The following is a 14,734-nucleotide window of genomic DNA, read 5'->3' as shown; positions in this document are numbered from 1 at the left end:
GCTCCATTAATTTTGCAACAAAATCCATTAGTATCTTTTTCAAATTTTTAATTTAACCCCCATTTAATCTAATTTACATAGCATATTCAATATTTGATTTTTCACTAAAATATATTGAATACGGTCTATAAATTTAGGGTGTTACAATAATGGTAAGCTCTAATTAGTTAAAGGGATGATGTGATATTTTGATTAATTGAATAATTAGTGAAAGATGATAGGTTAAAGAGTTAATAATATCTGAAAATTTCATAAATAACTGAATAGATATTACACATATGACAAGTGATTTGAATTTATTAAAGTACCCCTAGTTCTATATTTTTGTACACCAAATCAGGTCCTATTTTAAAAGAATTTCATTGATTTATAAATTAACATTACTTTCCCAAGTGTAAAAGCAGACGGATAAAAACTGGAAACCTGAATGTCAAAAAACAAAAAAAAGACTAATCACATAGTATGAAACCACCCAATCACTTCGTAGATTCCGGGTTGGAATCCATTTTCTTGTTGAATATTCTTCCACAAACTTTCCTACGTCACATTTTTGCTTCCTTATTTATTTAAAAAATTAGGTGGCGATGACAGGTTAGCACATCACCTATATTTAATCACCTAACCTAAACCCCTTATTCTCAGCAACCCCCTCGCTCTGTCTCTCTCTCTCTGTGCTCATCACTGTCCCTCTGAGTGCGTAGCCATGTCTCTACTTAGCGATCTAATCAACCTCAATCTTTCTGAGACCACCGAGAAGATCATAGCTGAATACATCTGGTATGGTTTATTTCTGAAACTGTGCATCAATTTTCTTTACTTTACACTTTCTGTAACTTTTCATTCTCTTTTCTTTCAGGATCGGGGGTTCTGGTTTGGACTTGAGAAGCAAAGCAAGGGTGGGTTTGCTCCCTCAAGAACTTAACTTTCTTGGATTTAATGATCTGGGCAGTAGTCTTTTCCTTTCCAATGTTCTGTTCCAGCTTGATCAGATTCATGTATGTGTTGTTCACAGACTCTGCCAGGACCAGCGACTGATCCTTCCAAACTTCCCAAATGGAACTACGATGGCTCAAGCACAGACCAAGCCCCTGGAGATGACAGTGAAGTCATTCTATAGTATGTTTCCACTTCCCTGTAGGAAATTAACTTGGATTTCTTGATCTATCATTTGTTGTTTTACTTATCAACTAGTTTGGATATTTATCAAGAAATTCTGATTAATTTTGATCATATGATTAATTCTAATTACATACATGTATTTTGATTTTTTTTTTAATTTTTTAATGATCAGCCCTCAAGCAATCTTTAAGGATCCCTTCAGAAGAGGAAACAATATCCTGGTAAATAGTGATTGGGTGTTTTGAGGATTCTGTGCTGTATCTCATTTTATTCTTGTGATCGTTTGAATTTTGGAAGATATGCATTAAATTTTACAACTAAAATACAAGGGTATTAATGTCTTTTTATGCACAATGGACAATTGTAGGTGATGTGCGATGCTTACACCCCAGCCGGCGAGCCTATTCCTACCAACAAGAGGCACAATGCAGCCAAGATCTTTAGACACCCCGACGTTGTTGCCGAGGAGCCTTGGTAATTATTTTATTACTCCTTTTTTTAATTAATATTATCTGAAAAAAATATATTTTATATTTTAATTATAAATATATTTATATTTCACTTTTTCTACTTATGGATTATACTTGTAGTATGCATTTACTCTCTGTTTGTTGGGTAAATTATCACTTGTTATATGAGATTTGATGTAATGCAATAATTAATTATTGTAATATATATTAATAAGTTTTAATTTAATTTTAAATAAAGTTAAATAAAAAATATTATAATTTAAAAATTGAATAAATTAATCTTTTAAATTTAAAATCTATTAACCAAATATCTTATCACAAAAGATATTTAACTCATCTCAAAATTATATGTTTTTAAATTTGAGTCTCATAGAGAATTAATTATACTAGAAAATTTTAAATACTTTAATTTAATTTTAAATAAATATACATAATAAAAAAATGATAATTCTAAAAGTACATAATTTAATGTTTAAATTGAAAACCTAATAATTGAATACTTTTATCTACTCAAAATTGATGTACTTTATGTTTAGTTAATAAAAGAATTTTCATGAAAAATGTTGGGAAAATATTTTTGTTTGAAAAAAAAAGGTGTCTTGGAAAAGTGGTAGCCTAGCGTGGGTCGAAATTTTCAACCAGCATGTGATTGTGAATCGGAGTTGGTAGTTATTGACATAACTTTTTTTTTTTATTTTAAAAATATATTTAATAGAATATTGGAATTATTTTTTAATATATTGCCTTTTCTTTTTCATGTAAGAGAGAGGAAGAAATAAAAATAAATAAAAAAATAAATAATAAATAAAAAAGGTGTTGTAATAGTGCCAAAATAATTTGGCGGTGATGGGAAATAAATTAAAATCTTACTGAAATTGACGATTTAGAATGTCGTTTTTGGTTCTTTGGTGTTTATCTGTCCAAATCATAAAGCAACCCTTCTGTGACTTTCTTCTTGTCCTAAAAGTGATTTGGACCGAAGCAATTCTTATGCATTTATAATTTATAATTTCATTTTTATAAATTTACCCTAACGGTTTTCTTATAATTGAATTCTTCTTTTTTTCTTTTTTTTTTTTAAATACTTTTAGACTTGAATAGGCTTAAAGTTTTTAAAAAGAAAATTAAGAAGCATAATGTTCAAACTATATATATGTATATTATCCAATTTTGCAAGAAGAAATAGAAAATGTATTTATATAAACCTCTTCTGAATGTAAGAAATTATATGTTTATAATGCTGTTTAATATAAAATATTTATTTTCAAAAATAATTATATAATTTTTCAATATTTGATAGATAAAAGTTAGTAATTTTATGTAAAGAAAAATTATAAGAAAATAATATTTTAGTAGTTTTGAAAGTAGTAAAAATTATTATTATTATTATTATTATTATTATTATTATTATTATTAAGGTGATTTCGTAGGTTTTATACATGCATTTGAATTTTAATCAATTAATAAAATAATATTATTAATATTAAATTAAAAATAGAATAAATTGTAAAAGTCAAAGATTTTTTTTTGGTTATTTTTAGACAAAAGAAAATCCACTCATAACTTGGACCGAACGAAAAAGATGGGGCAATGCTTTGGAAATTTAGGCAATTTAGGCCAAAATACATTGAATGGGATAAGAATAAAAGGAATTTTATAATTTGAATCTTGAGTTTTGTTTTATATTATATTTTAATTTTTAAATTTTAAAAAATTATTATTTAATTTTTAAATTTTATATAATATTATATTTTATTTTTAAATTTTTTAAAAATTAATTATTTAGTTTTTAAATTTTACTCTATATTACGGTTGATTTATGTAATTTTAATTTATAAAATAATTTAATTTTTTTGTAAATAGATAAAATTATTATAAATATTAAAATTATTATGATTAAATTATTTTATATTAAAATTAAAGTGATTAAATTATTTATTTTTAAAATTTAAAGATTAAAATATAATATATATAAAAGTTAAAAAATTAAAAAATTAATTTTTTAAAATATAAAGATGGGAGTATAATATAAAATAGGATTAGGAGTCAAATTATAAAATTTTCAAAGTAAAACGCGTGAAGGATTGCTTGGGTTGACCTACTTCCAGAATCGACTAATTGCCAGCTGTTAGGTAATACTGAAAAGAATAAAGGCATTAGGTCTCTTATGACCAAGTCCGCTGCTTACCTACCCTTTTTAATTATTATTATTATTTTTGTAATCAAGCCCTTTTTAATTAATTATTTTCTAATTCATATGATATCATTATCGATAAAAACTTTCCATAACAAAATAGATAATTAAACTTATTAACAAATCCACCCACAATATATATTAAAATTTAATTAGCACACTAGTAAATCACTTAATATTTAAGATAAATAATTATTTAATCTTAATATATTAATTTTCTTTTAAAAAATTAATTAATTAATCTCTTTATTTTAAAAATTATATCAATAAATCTCTAATTATTGATTTCACTAGCAAATTCATGTCTTCATTCAAAAACAATTATTATGCTACCGTTCTTTTCTCCTTTTTTTATCCATTTAAGACTCTCTCTGTATCTCTCCCTCTCATCTCTCTCTTTCCCTATTTTCTACCCTCTTATTCTCCTCTCTCTCTCTCTCTCTCTCCCTGTTTTCTGCTCTCTTTCCCTCAACAAATGTAAAATCAATTAAAAAAAAAAATTCAAAAGTCAATCCCAAAATCAAAAGAAAAATATAAGACAACTTCCTAAACCCATCTAAAAAAAAGTATATTACTCTAGCAGTCCAAAACTTCACCAATTTTTCTTAAAATGCTTCTTTTTTTTTTCCCTATTTAGAAGCAAATGAACAAGAAATTCTTTTGACTATGGAGGGTTGTTTTTAAAAGATATTTGGTTTGATTTAAAAATCGATCAAATTCATTTAATAGTAAAAAGTTATAAATAAATTAATATTTAATTTTTTTATAATTAAATAAATTATTTAAAATAAATCAAAAGTCATTAATTACCTTTTACCTATAATTTATTTATTTATTTTGAAACAGTTTTTTGATCAAATAAATTATTATTTTATCATAATAATTTTTAAAATATCAATATTATTCTTATTTTAATAATAACAATCAATTATATATTTTTTTATTATTTTGACAAATTAGAAATTACTTTTTAAGAACTTTTTAACTAAATATTTAAATTATTTAAAAGTTAATTCTAAATAGTTTTACTAAACAATTAACTACTTATTTTTATGTTAATTTATAACTTAAAAAAATACGTTTTAATTCAAAAATTAAAATTTAATAACAAAATCAAACGCTCTCTTAGACTCTATTTGTTTCGCTAAAGATAATTTTTGAAAAGTAGTTTTCATATAAATTACTTTCTAAAAAAATGTTTTTCATAAATATTTTTCATTATTTGGTTGTAATGTTAAATTAATAGCACGCATTTATGTCATGTATATATAAGTGTTTCACATTATAATAATATTGTCAATGTTCAGAAAATGAGTTTCTTTTTTGAAAAGAGTCTTAAAAATGACTTAGTTTTTCATTTAATAAAAAAATATTTTTTATTGATAGTATTGTGAGTGTCCATAAATTAGAAAATATAAAAAATATTTTCTATTAAAATATTTTTCATACCTCAGTATTAAAAAGATTTCTCTCACTTTTGACTTGTTTTTTCCTTGATTAATAAAAAAAGCATTTTAATTAATCAAATGAATAATTATGAATTAGGAAATGTAATTTTAAAATAAAAGAAATAACTAATTAATATACATAAAATTTAAGGACTAAATTACCTAATTCTCTTTTATTAATCAACCATAAATTATAATTAAGAATATAATCATTCACTTATTAACAGTGTTTTCAGTATCAAACTGAATAGTGGTTTAGACTGATTAACTGAAAATGAAATTTTAATTTAATAGAATAAATTTTTTTTATTAATTTTTTACCAAAATAAATCAATTGAACAGCACACCAATTCTGATTTTAAAAACACAGCGTACAAATGTGGTAGTGAAGTGACTAAATATCATATCATATAATAGCATATATGTGTTGTGATCAGGTATGGGATTGAGCAAGAGTACACCCTTCTCCAAAAGGATGTTAAATGGCCTATTGGATGGCCAGTTGGTGGCTTCCCCGGCCCCCAGGTTTGTATCTGTGACTTGTTCCCTCTAGAACTTTCCATGATTAATAACTACAGCTTGCTATCCTTTATCACTTTAAAAATAAAATAAAATAAAATAAAATCGTTGTGTGCAGGGTCCCTACTACTGTGGAGCTGGGGCTGACAAGGCCTTTGGCAGGGATATCGTGAATTCCCACTACAAGGCATGCTTGTATGCTGGTATCAATATTAGTGGCATCAACGGTGAAGTTATGCCTGGCCAGGTATCTAATTGGTGTTAAAATATATTTCCTTTTACTTGATTTTCTTTCACGCTAGCTTATTTTCATGTTTTTATACATTGAAACAGTGGGAATTTCAAGTTGGCCCTGCTGTTGGTATTTCTGCTGGTGATGAATTGTGGGTTGCTCGATACATTCTTGAGGTTTGTCGATGAAATTCCCACACTTTCTCGTTTCACTTTCTCCTTTTTCTTTCTTGTCCTATTTTCTGATGATATCTTATTCTCCTTGTTCAAATAGCGAATAACCGAAATTGCAGGGGTCGTCCTTTCTTTTGACCCAAAACCAATTCAGGTCTGTATAGATTCAGTCACTTTCCTTTACGTTTTCCCTTTTCTCTTCTCGTGCTTTGATTGATATTAATAATTCCAGGGTGATTGGAATGGAGCTGGTGCACACACAAACTACAGGTATGTGTGGACATAGGCAAGACATCTTAAAGAATATGCCACAAATTACATTTCTGATTGTTCGGTTTTGATATTTTCTTGACAGCACCAAGTCAATGAGAAATGATGGTGGAATACATGTGATCAAGAAGGCTATTGAGAAGTTGGGTCTGCGTCACAAGGAGCACATAGCTGCTTATGGAGAGGGTAATGAGAGGCGATTGACAGGTCGCCATGAGACTGCTGATATCAACACTTTCTCTTGGGTATTTTACTTTTCTTCTTCTGTATCCTTTTGTTTTTCCGTAAAATTATTTACTCAGGTAGTATATTAGTATTTGCCTTTTATTCTAAAATTAATCAGCAGTTTGAATAAAATTTTACTGCATCTAAAATTGCAGGGGGTTGCAAACAGGGGTGCATCTATCCGTGTTGGCCGTGACACTGAGAAAAATGGAAAAGGTAATCATACCTTTAAGGTGCAAACAATTAGATCCCATTGGGGACCAGATCAAAATTGGTCAAATTCATGGTTGACTTGAACTGTGATTGAATTACTTGAAATCATATTAGAATTAAAATCGTAGGAAGACCTTAGAAATCAATTTAGATTCATACATTTGGGAACTGGAACCAACGTTTTCGAGCCATTTTTTAGCTGATTGTGAATCAGAACAGCGCCGCGGCCAGGCCTAAAAATAAGTGCACTAATGGTGTACATTTTTCGATTAGCCTAGTCTAGAGAGATATTGTCCATTTTAGCACAGCGGACTTGCAGTTTTGTCTAATTCAACCCTTTTTTTATTGTTTATAATTGGCAGGTTATTTTGAAGATAGGAGGCCAGCATCTAACATGGATCCATATGTTGTCACTTCAAAGATAGCTGAAACCACCATTGTCTGGAAGCCTTAGAGAGAAAAGAAACTGGTGCTCACTGCTCAGAATATGATTGAAAGAAATGGATTCAAATTGTGAAGGTCCAAATTAATAAGATTTTAATGTCGGTTTGATGTGGTTGCTTTAGTTGGCCTGCTTTGCATTGATCATTTGCTTTGCTTTGCTTTGATTTCAGTTTGTGGAGGTTTCTAGTTTCTTGACTATTGATTCGTTTAAAAGCATTGCAATTTAGCTGTGTCTCATCCCAAAGATATTTTATTTTTTGTTGGCTATGTTTCCATGAAGTTCGTGATTGATCAGATATTTAATTAGGTAATTAGCGGTTTAAACTCCAAGTGTGGATCACACAAAATTGGCATTCTTTTTTAGCAAATCTTTTAGAAAACAATAACGAAATTGCTTTTTGAATCGCCCGTCTCCCCGAAAAAAAAAAATGTTGAACTTCATGATGCCACAGGTGATGGATGCCTTCTAGAGAAGAAAATATTTACTGGCATTCCGGTGTATATACCCTTCTAATTTATAAATGTTAATCGAGTGAAAATCATGTTCGCTCTTATTTAAAACTAATCGAATTCTCGCAACTATAAAGTAGTTGTATTTTTTTAATAAATGTATATTACTAAAATTTAATGTGAAATGAAATTAGCCAAAAATGTTCAGGTTTTTATTTAATAATAATTGAATACTTTTATTAAATTGAAAATGTCCACATTGAAATGATGTTTTATTGCAGTAAAAAAAAAAAGTAAAAAAGCAAAATAAGAAAAGAAAAGAAAAATTGCATAGGTAACAATAGAATATACTATTTTAACATGTGTTTGAGTTTCGTTGTCTCAGTTTCAATTGCACAAAACGAACATTTAACATGGAACTCATCATCATGAACTACAGTTTTTTTTTTTTTTTCTTTGTTCTTTGGATAGCAGTAGATGGAATTTGTAAGGTGACTAATATTTGTACTATAAATATTATTTTTTTTGGTTTGGCGCTAACATCGTTTGGAAGTTGTCTCTACCTAGAGGTTTATATATATATATATATATATATATATATATATATATATATATATATATATATATATATATATCTTCATTCGATCCAAATAAAAACTACAAGATATGGACTCTTAGTATTATTTTGTTGATATCAAAGTAATACCATAATTATAAATACCTTGACTAAGAGTAGGATTATTAACCTTTTGCAGATATAGTAGGCAAGTAAGTTTCATACCAATATTGAAAAAAAGATGAATTCCGAATAGTACTTTTGTCTTGAGATTTACTGCAATGTATAACTTCCTTAAGAAAATCATGTTGAATCTAAAGGAGAGAAAGCATTGGGGTTGGACAATTAGGTAATTTTAATTTTAATTAACCTAAGTTTCATGTATCACTTGAAACCATTTTTCATTTCTATGTTAAATGCCCAACATCAGGTTACAACATGTAACACTGATTGGCCTTTTAGCCTATTTTGTCATTAGGAAACTTAAGACAAATAACAACCCTTGAAAACCTAAACATAGGTTTAGGAATTTGTTACCTGATGGAGTGCAGAATCAAATTTAACCATCCAAGAAGCTAGATCTCCAAGTGTAAGTCCTCTGGTCCATCTACATGAACCATGTGATCTTAACTCAACCCTTGAACCAATTTCTCCCATGATGCACTGTCACGACCCAACCTATGGGTCGGACCGTTACTAGGACCTGGGCTGGCATAAAGCCCCTGAGGCCTATAGTAAAGCTTACTGTTCTCAATCCATAACTGTAACACCCCTATGTTCGGTAGTGCGTTCTACTGTTCCGGTGACCAGTATTGTCCGGACAGCTAGGATGCCTAGAACTACACTTAGACATTGATGAGGAGACATAAAATAATGAAATATAAGAAAAGAAAATACAAGAAAAACAAAGGAAAAATAATAGCAATGAAATGTAACCAAGTTAAACGAGCCGAGAATCCTAGCGATGGGTGACCGCACCGGGAAGTTGCGGCGAGGACCGTTGACTAGCCCTGGACTGCGGGGAACCCTGGAAAATATTTTTAGGACTTAAATAAATGCCTATTGAAGTATAAATACCATTAGAAATATCAAAGAAAAATTAATTAATTAGTATAAAGAAAAATCAGAAATCGAAAAAATGACAAAACCCGGTGTTACCGAAAAATCGGGAATGCAATCCGAACAGGGGCATTGTGGTCATTTGACACCCCGAGTTATCTTTTGACCTAAATGTCCATTAAAAATACATGATATTACACTTGGAAATTGTCATGAAAAATTAAATTGGTGGTACATAGTTTAAATAGCAAAAATTGGGAGTTAAATGTGGAATTTAAAATCTTTAGAATATTAACTACTTAAATCTCCACTTAGTGGTCCACTAACACCCGAAGTGGACCATTAATCTTCATTTTGGACAGTAGAAATTCACTTTCTTCAACCTCTTAAAATCCAGCCAAAAATGGAAGAGAGAAATTCCTCCATGGCCGAAGTTGAAGAACCTTCATGCAAGCATGATCCAAGCCATTTTTCCAATAGCTCTCTTCACTAAAATTGCTCTACACCACTTGGGCAATAGATAGGCAGTAAGAAGATCAAGTTTAGTCAAGGTTTTAAAGAGTTTCCAAAGTGATAAGTAGGTATTTTTGATGCTTGCTTCATTAAAGTTTGTGTGGATGTTATGGGTAGTTGAATTGTGGAAAGATTTTTGGAGTTTGATATTTTAAAAGAGACGTATATTTTTTGCAGCCATGGAAACTCCATAAGAACAGTTTATCTTTGCATGTAAATGGTAGATTAAAGTGTTGATGAAGTGTTTATGTGTGTAGGAATAAATTGGGTGATGTATACTAAATGAATATGTGAATGTACACTTGACTTTGGAAGCTTGGAAAGCTAAGTGAAGAAGATTACAATTTGGCAATTTGAAGCGTGGACCAAAATATGTTGCTTTATGGTTTGGTTTATGGAATATTATTGTTGAATTATGGTACTTGTTATGGCATGTGACACCCCTTACCCGTCTACAGTATATCCGAGTAAGTTATGTCACACGGTGTACCGGAACACTCTATTTTATCTTAATTAATTTTTATCATAGTTTTGAATATAACTTGTGAAATATAATTCATTTAAGTCATTTATTGAAATTATAATTTATTTGAGGTTCCGAAAATTTTATAGAAAATCCGGCAGAGTACCGGCTAAAAATGGAGAAAACAGTTTGTTATGGAAAGTCAATCATTATATTATTTCTGTGTATATTATGTATTCTGTATTCCTATTTAGGATTTCTTATTTAGGATTTCTTCCTAATTAGTATAACACAATTATAGGAATCAATTGTATATAAATACCCATGTACAGATTAATTGAAATCAACGAGAATCATCTCTTTCTACATGGTATCAGAGCAAGTCATCTAGGGTGACTATTTGTTCTCACCACCCAGCTCAGGAGAGACCTTGGCCGCCGACCGGCCGTTTCGACTCTGATCAACATTGCCAACGTCGCCTCAATCCCCTCATTCCACCACCGTGTCTTTGTTGCACGATCCAAGACACCATTAAAGGACTTCCGAGGTTTGGCTCTCGGATCCTATTTCGTATTTGCTTGATTTGTGATTTTGGATTATTTTGTTGTCACAAGACTTTGGATTAGCGTTTCGGTTAGTTTTCTTTGTCTCAACAAATGGCAGACAATAAGAATGTTATTTCTGATGTGATTCCGATGATGACTAAGATCACGGAATACAAACTTAATGGTTCGAATTACCTGGAGTGGAGTAAGACTGTTAGGGTCTATTTGCGTAGCATTGATAAGGATGATCATCTTACTAAAGATCCACCTACTGATGATACACAACAAACTTGGCTAAGGGAGGATGCTCGGTTGTTTTTGCAGCTTGACTTCGATTCACAAAGTGAGGTAATTAGTTTAATTAATCACTTTGTGAATTTGTTAAGGAATTGATGGATTACTTAGATTTTCTCAGATTCAGTAAAGGAAATATCTCCCGTATTTATGATGTTTGTAAGGCATTCTACCGTGCTGAGAAAGAGAATAAGTCTCTCACGGCTTATTTTATGGATTTTAAACGGGTATATGAGGAACTTAATGTATTGTTGCCTTTTAGTTCTGATGTGAAAGTTCAAGAGCCCAACGGAGCAATCGGTCTGTTATGAGTTTTCTTGTGCCTTCCTTCGAATATGAGATCGCTAAATCTCGATTCTTTCGATTCTGAGATTTCCTCTTTGCATGAAACATTCACACGGGTCCTTCTGCATGCAGAGTACCCAATCTTCACACCACAAGAGTGCTCTTATTAGCCATAATCCAAATGGACAACAGGTAATAGAAGAGGAAGTAGAGGAGGAATTACAGCAAATGTAAGTAATCAACGTAATGGAGAGGCTAGTTCTAATCAGGACTCAAGAGGAGTCATTTGTTATTATTGTCATGAGCCTGGCCATACAAAATATAATTGTCCGCAACTTCAGAGGAAAAATCAGCGATCACAGATGGCAAATATGGCAGCAGAGGATTCTACAGTATCTTCCTCTGAGAAAACTGTTTTGGTATCTGCAGAGGATTTTGCACAGTTTTCCTAGTATCAGGCATATCTAAAGCCTACCAGTTCCCCTATCACTGTGATCGCTGAGTCAGGTAAATCCACTACATGCCTTGTGTCTTCCTCGTCCAAATGGGTTATTGATTACGTGCAGCATCACATGACAGGTAATTCTAGTCTTCTATCTGCTTTTCAGTCTAATCCCACTTCCTCTACTGTTACTTTAGCTGATGGTTCTACTTCTTGTGTCATGGGTTCTGGAACTGCGAATCCGACTTCGTCAATTTCTTTGTCATCTGTTTTGTGTCTACCAAATTTCTCTTTTAATCTACTTTCTGTTAGTAAACTTACTCGTACCTTAAATTGTTTTATTTCCTTTTTTCCTGATCAGTGTTTGTTTCAGGATCTTACGATGAAGCAGATTATTGGTAGAGGACGTGAGTCAGGTGGTCTCTACATTCTGGAAAATCATGTACTGCGGTCGCTTGTTTGCTCCAGTACCGTAACACCTCTTGAAGCTCATTGTAGATTGGGTCATCCTTCTTTGTCTACCATGAAGAAGTTGTGTCCTCAGTTTCAGTCTTTATCAGTACTAGAATGTGAGTCGTGTCAGTTTGCAAAACATCATCGTTTGCCTTCTGTGTCTAGAGTCAATAAACGGGCTTCATCCCCTTTTGAGTTAGTTCATTCTGATGTTTGGGGTCCTTGTTCTGTTACTTCTAAAACTGGATTTCGTTATTTTGTTACTTTTGTTGATGATTACTCTCGTGTTACTTGGTTATATTTAATGAAGAATCGTTCTGAGTTGTTTTCTATCTTTTGTGCCTTTTGTAATGAAATCAAAACTCAATTTAATATTTCTGTGCGCATATTAAGAAGTGACAATGATAAAGAATATTTTTCAGCACAATTTCAGTCTTATATGACACAAAATGGCATTCTTCATCAGTCTTCCTGTGTGGATACCCCATCCCAAAATGGCGTGGCCGAAAGAAAAAATCGACATCTTCTTGAGGTAACTCGTGCTCTTCTTTTTCAGATGAAAGTTCCTAAACACTTTTGGGCGGATGCAGTTTCTACGGCATGTTTTTTTATCAATCGTATGCCGTCTTCTGTCCTTAATGGGGATATTCCTTATACTACTTTGTTCCCTACAAAATCTTTGTTTCCTGTTGAACCCCGTATTTTTGGTTGTACTTGTTTTGTACGTGATGTTCGTCCGCAGGTTACTAAATTGGATCCAAAGTCTCTCAAATGTGTCTTCCTTGGGTACTCCCGGATCCAAAAAGGGTACCGCTGTTTCTCTCCTACTCTTAATCGTTATCTTGTTTCTGCAGATGTCACATTTTTTTAGTCCACTCCATTTTTTTCTCAATCATCTGTGTATGAGAGTCAAGGGGAGGAGGATGATATCTTAATATATACTATCCAATCAATGTCTAGTCCTCTCTCACAGCCTGTTTCTTCTGTCTCTAGACCTACTCGGCCTCCCGTTGTTCATGTTTATTCCAGGAGATTGGAGATTACTGACTCAGATCCTCCACCAGCTACTTCGTTGGGAGATCCTGTACCTCATACTGATCATGATTCTGATCTAGACTTACCCATTGCTCTTCGTAAAGGTAAACGTTCATGTACTTACCCTATCTCTTCTTTTGTTTCTTATAATCAATTGTCTTCTTGTTCTCGGTGTTTTGTTACTTCTTTAGACTCTGTTCCTATCCCTAATACTGTTGGTGAGGCACTGTCTCATCCGGGCCGGTGTCTTTGCTATGAATGAGGAAATGGTCGCTTAAGATGCTAATGGTACATGGGAATCCTTTTGCCCACCGGGTAAGAAAGCTATTGGTTGCAAATGGGTATTTACATGAAAGGTAAATCCCGATGGTTACGTGGCTAGGTTAAAAGCACGCCTTGTAGCAAAAGGATATGCTCGGACATATGGGGTTGATTACTCGACACTTTTTCTCCCGTAGCTAAACTTACTGCTCGCTTGTTTATCTCTTTAGCACTACATATGATTGGCCCTGTACCAATTGGATATCAAGAATGCTTTCCTTCATGGTGATCTTCAGAGGAGGAGGTATATGGAGCAACCACCGGGTTTGTTGCTCAGGGGGAGTTGGGTAAAGTTTGTAGACTTCGGAAGTCTCTTTATGGCTTGAAACAAAGTCCTAGGGCCTGGTTTGGGAGATTCAGTGAAGCAGTACAGGAATTTGATATGCAAAAGAGTAAGTGTGATCACTCAGTATTTTATAAGCAATCTGAGGCTGGTCTAATTCTCCTGATAGTCTATGTGGATGACATTATCATCACTGGGAGTGACTCTGCATGTATCTCATCTCTTAAAACCTTCCTCCAAACCCAGTTTCAGACCAAAGACTTGGGATTATTAAAGTATTTTTTGGGTATTGAAGTTATGAGAAGTAAGAAGGGTATTTTCTTGTCTCAAAGAAAATATGTCCTCGATCTATTGACAGAGACAGGAAAATTAGGTGCTAAGCCTTGTAGTGCACCAATGACTCCAAATTTACAAATCAAGTAGTGGGATAGTGAGTTGTTTGAAGATCCAGAGAGATACAGGAGATTGGTAGGAAAATTGAACTACCTTACTGTCACTCGTCCTGACATTGCTTATGCCGTTAGTGTGGTAAGTCAGTTTATGTCTTCCCCAACTGTTGCTCATTGGGAAGCCTTGGGACAAATCTTGTGCTATCTGAAGGGAGCTCCAGGAAGAGGTTTGTTATATGGTAATCATGGGCATTTGAATGTTGAATGTTTTTCAGATGCCGACTGGGCTGGATCTAAGGTTGATAGGAGGTCAACTACTGGATATTGCATTTTTGTTGG

At 31.9% G+C, this 14,734-nt stretch overlaps 1 protein-coding gene across 1 annotated transcript; it reads left to right on the top strand.

Moving 5' to 3' along the window:
• Nucleotides 1-599: 599 nt before the first annotated feature.
• LOC110663870 (glutamine synthetase nodule isozyme) lies at nucleotides 600-7,544 on the top strand. Its single transcript, XM_021823325.2, has 13 exons — nucleotides 600-777; nucleotides 857-896; nucleotides 1,013-1,116; nucleotides 1,292-1,340; nucleotides 1,487-1,593; nucleotides 5,669-5,756; nucleotides 5,869-5,997; nucleotides 6,084-6,158; nucleotides 6,256-6,309; nucleotides 6,388-6,425; nucleotides 6,511-6,670; nucleotides 6,806-6,866; nucleotides 7,226-7,544. The coding sequence occupies exons 1-13, from the start codon at nucleotides 704-706 to the stop codon at nucleotides 7,315-7,317; spliced, it is 1,071 nt and encodes a 356-aa protein (XP_021679017.2). The 5' UTR covers nucleotides 600-703; the 3' UTR covers nucleotides 7,318-7,544.
• Nucleotides 7,545-14,734: the final 7,190 nt, after the last annotated feature.

This window comes from Hevea brasiliensis, chromosome 1 (genome assembly GCF_030052815.1).
Source record: "Hevea brasiliensis isolate MT/VB/25A 57/8 chromosome 1, ASM3005281v1, whole genome shotgun sequence".
Classification (NCBI taxonomy): Eukaryota; Viridiplantae; Streptophyta; class Magnoliopsida; order Malpighiales; family Euphorbiaceae; genus Hevea; species Hevea brasiliensis.
The sequence above is the reverse complement of the archived record's forward strand: the minus strand, read 5'-3'. Positions and strand labels throughout refer to the sequence as shown.

What these genes read in the sequence shown, in the direction of transcription:
- LOC110663870 (XM_021823325.2), top strand. Translation starts at nt 704, where the DNA reads ATGTCTCTACTTAGCGATCTAATCAACCTCAATCTTTCTGAGACCACC. An exon ending in GACAGTGAAGTCATTCTATA is followed by an intron (nt 1,117 to 1,291) that starts GTATGTTTCCAC and finishes TTTAATGATCAG; the next exon opens with CCCTCAAGCAATCTTTAAGG. An exon ending in TTGACCCAAAACCAATTCAG is followed by an intron (nt 6,310 to 6,387) that starts GTCTGTATAGAT and finishes TAATAATTCCAG; the next exon opens with GGTGATTGGAATGGAGCTGG.